The sequence below is a fragment of the Dipodomys ordii genome, unplaced genomic scaffold (assembly GCF_000151885.1).
Source record: "Dipodomys ordii isolate 6190 unplaced genomic scaffold, Dord_2.0 Scaffold33, whole genome shotgun sequence".
NCBI classification, from domain to species: domain Eukaryota; kingdom Metazoa; phylum Chordata; class Mammalia; order Rodentia; family Heteromyidae; genus Dipodomys; species Dipodomys ordii.
Window position 1 is genome coordinate 4597651 of NW_012267249.1, and position 8223 is coordinate 4605873.

Below are 8223 nucleotides of genomic sequence, written 5' to 3' on the forward strand. Positions count from 1 at the left end.
CAGTGCCCAGGTTCTAATATATATATGTATATATGTATATACATTAGAGAGAGACAGGAAAGAGGAATTATTTCTTTTTTTATATGGAAAAACGATCATTGTATTGCTTGTGACAATGCTGTTTGCTGGAGGAGAAAAGAAGGAAGCTATATCAATTTCCTAGGGTTGGCATAACAAAGCATCACAATCTTGGATGACATAAAACAGCAGGAATTTATTTTTCATGATTCTATAGACTAGAAGAAGTTTAAGGTCAAGGTGTTGGCAGGGCTGGCTCTTTTAGGGCTTCTGAGGAGGAATTGGTTCTATGTATGTCTCCTAGCTTTAGATGGTTTCTAGAAATCTTCAGTGTCACTTGCTTTGTAGATACATCTTTCTGACTCCATTCACATGGCTATTTTCCCTCTACATGAAGAGACTCAGATTGTCTTCTTCTTATCAGGACATAAATCATTGGATTAGGGCCTACTTTAAGTTGATATCACTTTAGCTTGATTACATTTGCAAATGTCATATTTCACGATCCAGTCACATTTGCTCACTCTGACATGAATTTGGGAAACTCTGTTCAATCTAGTATGTTGAGTCAAGAAGAGGGAAAATTTTCATGACATCTTTTCTGCCCTGAGTCCTGTCACTCTGGGTGAAGGGAACCAGTTCAGATTCATCCTGAACTTCCTAGAAATAGGAGCCCAAACATTTCCTTTGTTCTCAAATTTGTTTGAGTTTGGTTTCTATCAATTAAAACTGAAAAAAGTCCTGACCAATGTAGCAGTGAATTTAAAACTAGAAAAAAAATTAGTCCAGGGCTTTAGAACTGAAAATGTACATTATCTTTCTCTATTCCTCTTCTTATAATCATTAACACAACTCAATATCAATATTTTATGGCGTTACCTACAGGGTCTTCTCTGAGAGAGAAAAAGGGGGGAGAGAGAGAGGGAGAAAGACAGGAAATGACAGAGAGACAGACAGAGAGACAGAGAAGTAAAAACTTGATTTACTTTCCCCTTTTGCCTAATTGGATGAAAATATCCAGGAATATCCCTTGGTCTGCAAGAACTTGGGATACAGAAAAAAAAACGGAGCCAGATTTGGAGCTGGCCTTGGCACCTATAGGGACAAAGGTGAAGTGGAAGTTTGATTCATAGCGTGATTCGTTCTCTATCTTTCTGTGCTCAGTACAGTGCCAGACATTTGGTAAAGGCTTAATAAATGTTGACAGGCAGAAAGAAGTTGCAGGTGCATAGCGTTTATCATGGAAAATTCAGGACAACCGAAAAGATACAATCTGAGCCTGTGAGGTTGCCGCAAGTGTAGTTGGGGAGAAAATACACTCTGGGCTCTGTTGCTTCCTTTCTGAAGAGGGGCTGGCAGGGGAGGAACACAGGAAAGGGGATGATGTTTCTTGCTAACTTGCCATCTGGCTTCTTTGCCTGGCGCTTTTTGGGTTCCTGCTTGTGGGCCAAGGGACCAATGGTGACCTCTCTCTTGAGTCTCTGCCTTCTCCTCCCTCCCTCCTGCCTGCTCCTGCCAGACTCCCTCAGAGACTGCTCTTGGGGAAGAAGCTTTCCTGGATGTTAGGGAGAGCCTTCTGCAGAGGCCCCTGTCCCGCCTACGACCTCCTGGTCCACTGCGGCTTGGATGTTCCTGGCAGCCCTGAGGCCAGACTTAATGGCAGTGTCGATCCAGGCATGGGGCAGGGAGGTGTGCTCGCCCGCAAAGTAGATGCGGCCCTCTGGCTGGAAGAGCGGCTTGGAATAGTCCACGAACTGGTAAGGTGTGAACTCCGAAAAGGCACCGAGGGAGAGGGGGTCCAGCGACCAGTGCTTGATCACCGAGGAAGGACACAGGCGCTGCAGCTCCTCCTTGGGTATCTGGTGCACAGCCGCCAGATCGTCCAGGACAGTGTCTACCAACTGCTTGGGCTTCATGGCGGTGAGGAAGGAGGAGTCGTCGTCCACCGTGTAGGAGGCCAGCAGGACGCCCTTGCCCCCTGGGAAACGGTGGCTGGGGTAGTAGATGTACCGCGAGGGCCGGTCAGTGATGGAGGCTCCTCCCCGGATACCGTCGCGTTCCCAGAAGCGCTCATTGCAGGCCAAAACCACCTTGCTGGCGCTGGTGTAATGTATGGAGCGCAGCGCGTCTCTCTTCTCTGGGGACAGTGGTGGCTGGAAGTCGATGAGCCGCGTGGCCTTGGCGGAGGCAGAGATGATGACATAGTCAGCGGTGAGGTTGTGCAGCTCTGAACTCGGCCCATCCGTGCGGTACAAAACTCGGACCTCAGGCCCAGCCCTCACCACCCTTTCCACCTTGGCCCCCAGATGGATGGTGCCAGGCTTCAGGCTGGCACTGAGGGCATTGGGGAGCTGGTCTAAGCCACCGGTGATCTCGAAAAATCTGCAGGGGCGAAGAGAAGAGGAGAGGTGGATGACAGCTAGCTTCATTGCTAGCTTCGCTGCTAGTCTAAAAGGAGAGGGAACTAGCTCCCTGCATGCTGGGCTGAACACTTCTTATATTGCTACCTTGTGTGTGTGTGTATGTGTCTGTGTGTGTCTGTGTGGTGTGTGTGTGGGGGGGCAGTCCTGGACTTGAACTCAGGGATTGGGTGCTGTCTCTGAGCTTGTTTTACTCAAAGCTAGTGCTCTTGCACTTGAGCCACAGATCCACTTCTGGCTTTTTGGTGGTTAAATGAAGTTAAGAGTCTCACAAACTTTCCTGCCTCGACTGGCTTTGAACCATGATCCTCAGGTCTCAGCCTCCTGAGTAGCTAAGATTACAGGTGTGAGCCACCAGGGCCCAGCTCTGTTCTGCCTTCTCAATTAATGACTCAGAGAGAAGCAACTTTCCCAAGATCACATGGGCAGTCTCTAGCATTGGAGCCCACGCACTCAGTCATACAGCAATTCTGCTTCTCAGGAGTCTTACAACCCCAGGTCTGGAGTCAGACCTCAGTCCAAGCCCATGTTGTATGAACATGGGTAAGTTAACAACTCATACCTTTACTGGAGAACTGGCACAGAATAATAGAAAGGATTGATCCAAAGGATTAAATGGGATAGTTCCTGCTAAGTGCTTGGCACACAGTACATAGCTGATAAATCAGTGTTGGGAAAAAGAATCATCCTGGCACCAGGTTAGCTCACTCGTCACTTTTGGAGAAGATGCTAGCACTCCGCAGGGACTCCAGGAAGGACTTGTAGTATCCACCGTTCTCATTCATCAGATCCCCGATCAGTCTCACTGCTTCTGCGCTCAGCATCCCTTCCTTCAGCAGGTAAGCCTGTGGGTGGGAGAGGGGTGCCCGAGGTGGGAGTGTGGGGATAGAGGAAAGGGCTTTAGTGGGGTCTGGGCCTGGTGAGGGTGAGCACCTTCAGGGGAGTCCTCCTGGTCATCAGGAGACAAAGGCTTTGGCAGTGAGAGTATCCTGCTCTCTCAGGGGACTGCTCAGAACCCACCAGCCCACCTCCATCTCGGGATATCTTTGTCTTACCTTGGTGGAGTAGGAATCATAAAAGGACAGCAGGTGGCTGCAGTTGAATGTGTTTAGACCTCGCTTGAGCTGCAGAAGGGAAGGAAAGGTACTACCATCAAGTGGAGCCTGAGGACTGCCAAGAGCAGCCAGGCTGCTGTGGACAAGGCTACGGGGAAAGGAAGAGGGAGCAGGTTAGATTCCAGGCCAGGACTCTTGGATTCTCTGGATGATGTCTCTTGAAGAGTTGGAAGCAAGGAAGCACTAGGAGAACCTAGCTCCAGGTATTTCTACATGCCCCTTACTCCCTCCTCCCCACCCCCAATTATCTCTTTTTCATTCAAAGACCTTTTAGAAACTAAGTTTAGGGCACCACAGATCTTCAATGTGACTCAGAAGGACTGAGTTATTCTAAAAGATTGTCTGATCTACTATTCCCCTTTGCCCCTAATTCTCATCAAGTACTAGGCCATTGGCCCACCCAGGGACAGGAGAAGAGAAGGGACTGGAGGAGGGATTGAGGGTAGTAATATTGTTATGGGATGTTAGAAGGAAGAGCACCAAGCAGGGGACCTGTATCCATTCACCAGTTGGCAGGGGACTTTAGGTCAGACCCTCTTCCTTCTAGTCCTAGCTGGGATAATGCAGTAGGCACCTTCATGATGGATTGGTGGAAGAGATCCAGAGCACTCTTGCCCTTCTCTGTGGCTTTCACAGAATAGCCCAAGAGCCCTGGATTGGCTTTGACCTCCCATTCACGATAGCGATGTCCATTGAAAAGATACCAAGTGTTGTTGTCAGATTGGATGAACTTGTTCAACTTCAAGCCAAACTTCTTGATGAAGAAATGGGCCAGCCTGGAGCAGAGACAGACACAATGTTGCCCGCCCTTTCCATCCCTTCCCCCCATCCTTGTTTCTGCTGGCTTCGCAGTGGAATGTACTTCCAGGAAACCAGTTTCTTCTTGTGCCCAGGGAACTTAGACTAATTACTCTTGCAACTCAGATCTCCTTTTCCTCTTGCAGTAAGCATTTATTTCCTTTTTGAATTTCTGTTTTGTCCTGGGGGACATAGAGGGTGAGGGGTGTTCACACATCACTGAATTAAGATCCTTTAGGAAATACTAATTTATAAGTATGGATAGTAGACATGCAGGCCTTCTGTTTCAGATGTATTTCTAAGGAAGTTTGAGGTCACATTCAGTGATTCTAGTTTGGGCTAGTTAGGTTGGTTTTTTCTTTCAGTGATTTGGAGAGAAACCTGTGTTTAATTTACATTAAAACACATACACACAAAAAGAGGATACCAGGCAGGAGATCTTTTTGGATTGGAAGTCTGAACACCAGACAAAAAATGGCTGGGGGCTGGTCATATGATTTGATCTTAAGGAGAAGCTCTGTCACTTTCTCTTAGGTGAAACATGGGTAAACCACTTAATATTTCTGAGCTCAGTTTCTTGATTCATAAACGAGAGGAACGAGAGGAGGAGAATCAAAATATATGGTTGTTAGATACCTGTAGCTCATGCCTATATTCCTAGCTACTCAAGAGGCTGAGATTTTAGGGTTATGGTTTAAAGCCAGTCCAGGTAGACAAATGCATGAGATTTTTCTCTCCAATTAACTAGGAAAAAAAGCTGAAAGTGGAGGTTTGGCTCAAGTGTAGAGTGCAAGCATTGAGTGAAAAAGCAAAGGGAAAGCTTGAGGTCCTGAGTTCAAGCCCTAGTGTGGGCACAAAAATAGTATCATCTGTCTGTCTGTCTGTCTGTCTATCTGCCTGCTGCCTACCTGTCTGTCTGCCTACCTGCTTATAAGGCTGTGAAGATCAACAACTCTATAATTACTATAAAATGACAAATAATATAAATCTAATGCTTAGTACAGAGCCTAGCAGAAAGTTAACACTCAACAAATAATAATTAACAATAATAACTGACATATAAGAAACTGCTCATTGTTTAATGCGCTAATGGTAATGATTATAGTTGTTAGTTCTTATGAGATCCTAGGCCCCGAGCCTTGTTCTAGTCTGTTAGGTGGGGGATCAGGCATTAGTCCTGATTTCGAATGGAATCACCTGACACAGGGAATCTCAAAGGGCTTTGACATGATGGTGTCAGGTACCCTCCCACCTCTTCCTCTTCCCATGTGCCCTTTGCTCCAGCCCTCTTCTCAGACTTACCTGTGGGATTTTGGAATTCTCATTGCCCCCAGATCATAGTACCAGCCCTCCTCCTTGTTCCTGAATGTGAACACTCGACCCCCAATGCGGTCACTGGTCTCTAAGATGGTTACCTAGAGGCCAGAGAAGCTGCTGTCATCTCAGAGACCTGCTATTCCTTCTCCCCAGCCTCTGCTCTTTAACTCCACATGGCCACATGCTCTGGCCTGAAATCCCCATCACCAGGTCCCAGTCATGCAGGATAACTGCTGAGGCTGCTGCTTCCAGGAGAGCTCCAGGTGGGCCAGGAGAGGGTACCTCTCATTTCTTGGCCCCACCTGCTAGCACAGCTCTTCACTTTGTGAGGACACAAATAGCAGTTGGCCATGACTTAGGGTTGAAGGGCATTGGAGGCCCAGTGGGTTATCTGTAGTTGGCCAAAAGTTGACTATCACTCTACTTTTTCTTTTTCAATACAAGGAGGAAAATGGGAGTAAATGACTCGAACCCCTTCAAGGCTGTCTCACCTGGTGGCCAGCATCTTGTAGGGTCTTTGCTGCTGACAGGCCTGACATGCCAGCTCCCACTACAATCACATGCTTGGGCAGTGGGGAGGAGCGAAGGCCGCCCCGGGCTGTGGCTAATAAAGCCTCATACTCCGGGTCCTGAAAGCACTTGGCCAGGTCCTCAAAGTAGGCCAGGCAGCTGGAGGTGGCCAAAAGAAGCCCCAAGATCAGAATTCCTGGAGACAGAGAAAATCATGGTTGTTAGCCTTTTTGGGGCTCCGGCTCTAGACTCTGCCTTCTCTGTACAGGATGGGTATAGCTGCATGCATCTGTGAATCATTAGAGCTATGTGTTGCAAGTATATGGTTACAGATGGATATATTTGTGACTTTGTGGAGATGAGTATGATATGTGGGGTATGTATGTATGTATGTATATATATATTATGTACTGTGTGTAAGAGAGAGAGGGAGAGAGGGAGAGAGGGAGGGAGAAGAAGGGAAGAAGGGAGAGGAAGGCATAGTTGCATGGAAGATGGGGAATGGGGGAGTAACCTGTGGTAAGTGAGCAGTCCTATTGTTCTTTGGCCTCCTGGTGCCCCCCAAAGTTTCTAGGTTTGGACTATGACACTAAGATCAGAAACCATTGCTCTTATTGTTGATCACTACCTTGCAACATGTCCCAAGGCACTTGATCATCTTCTGTACAATGAAACATCCTGATGTACAAATTCACCTGAGTGTTTGACAGTGTCACCTGCCCCTACGCGGGAACAGCAGAAACTGTATACACTGTATTCTTTCTAGTAGCTCTAGTTTTTTAGGGGGGGGATTCTGATCTTTGTACATGTGGCACAGCTGAAGCTTCCAGAAGGAAGGGGGCACCTGCTGAAAAGATACAGGAAATCCATCTGGCTCCCAGTGCAAATCTTTCTCAATGCCAAGAGAATGTTCCACTGGGACAAACCCTCAGAAAACAGGAGAGGGGTGACCAAGCCTGGAGAAATGACTCCTCAAACCACATTTCACTCTCCATCCCCAGACCTACTTCAACCCTCCACCCAACAAATGTTCCCACTTCTTTGAGAGGTCACCATATCCATCTCAGCCCCCATGTCCTTCTCCTTGAATGCCCCTAACCATCTCCAGACCATCTCCATTCTATCAAGTAACACTTTTTTTTTGCTAGTTCCAGGGTATGAACTCAGGGCCTGGGCTGTCCCTGAGCCTCTCTGTGCTCAAGGCTAGTACTCTACCACTTAAGCTACAGTACAACTTCAGGCTTTTTCTGAGTAGTTTATTGGAGATAAGAGTCTTACGGACTTTCCTGAACTATGATCCTCAGATCTCAGACCCTTGAGTAGCTAGGATTACAGGTATGAACCACTGGTGCCCAGCTATCAAGTCATTTTTAACACCTCCAACTCATCCCTGGTCCTCAGTCCAGATCCAACCCAGTCTCAGTTCTCTTCTGGCATGGCCCTCTTCTCAAGACTTGTCCTCAGACCCAGCCCAAACCTCTTGACTTGTATCCATCTCCCCAATTGGGTTGCTTGCCTCATTTTGGTATCCAACATATCTTTCCTCAGCTTCTTCTTGCTCAGATCTAGAGAAGTGCTGTCACTTACCGGTCATCTTGGCCATGGCTCTGCAGCTCATGCTGAGCTCCAAACAGTTGTCCCTCTATTTATGAGAAACCAGCTCCACTTCAGCAGTAATTGGCCCTTATCCCACCAATCTGCCCCTGGTCCTATTGGCTGGATCAAGCCGAGTAGCCCTGCCCTCAAGGCCTGGTCTGTCAGGTGAGATGCCTGCAGTAATTGACTCCACCCTCAGCCTCACCTTCTGATCCTTCTAGGTAAAGCTTCTTTTTCCAACCCAGACCTTAGCTCCCATTAAATGGGGAGAAGGGGTATGGGAGCACATGGGCCATCCAACAGCAGCTGTGATCACTTCCCAGATATGTTGAAGGCTGGGTTATACACTCAGCATTTGAGCTCCCAGTGTAGGCCAAAGCTCCCAATGGAGGATCTTCCTGTTCCCACTGTTCTCTATTGTGGATCCTTCTGTTTTACTGTGAGTCTGT

General features: G+C 47.6%; 1 protein-coding gene across 1 annotated transcript; it reads right to left on the reverse strand.

Annotated features, from left to right (window-relative positions):
- Positions 1-1580: 1580 nt before the first annotated feature.
- LOC105986039 (L-amino-acid oxidase-like) lies at positions 1581-7796 on the reverse strand. The gene is made up of 7 exons (XM_013016777.1): positions 7766-7796; positions 6160-6374; positions 5654-5766; positions 4128-4329; positions 3494-3562; positions 3147-3283; positions 1581-2400 (listed from the first exon to the last, which is right to left on the reverse strand). The coding sequence occupies exons 1-7, from the start codon at positions 7794-7796 to the stop codon at positions 1581-1583; spliced, it is 1587 nt and encodes a 528-aa protein (XP_012872231.1).
- Positions 7797-8223: the final 427 nt, after the last annotated feature.

Bases quoted from the DNA above. Each gene is read 5' to 3' on its own strand.
- LOC105986039 (XM_013016777.1), bottom strand. From the start codon at position 7,796: ATGAGCTGCAGAGCCATGGCCAAGATGACCG. The intron at 5,767-6,159 runs GTGAGACAGCCT...TCTGGCCTCTAG, and splicing joins TACAAGATGCTGGCCACCAG to GTAACCATCTTAGAGACCAG. The intron at 2,401-3,146 runs GTGAGCTAACCT...TCGCCCCTGCAG, and splicing joins ATCTTCTCCAAAAGTGACGA to ATTTTTCGAGATCACCGGTG.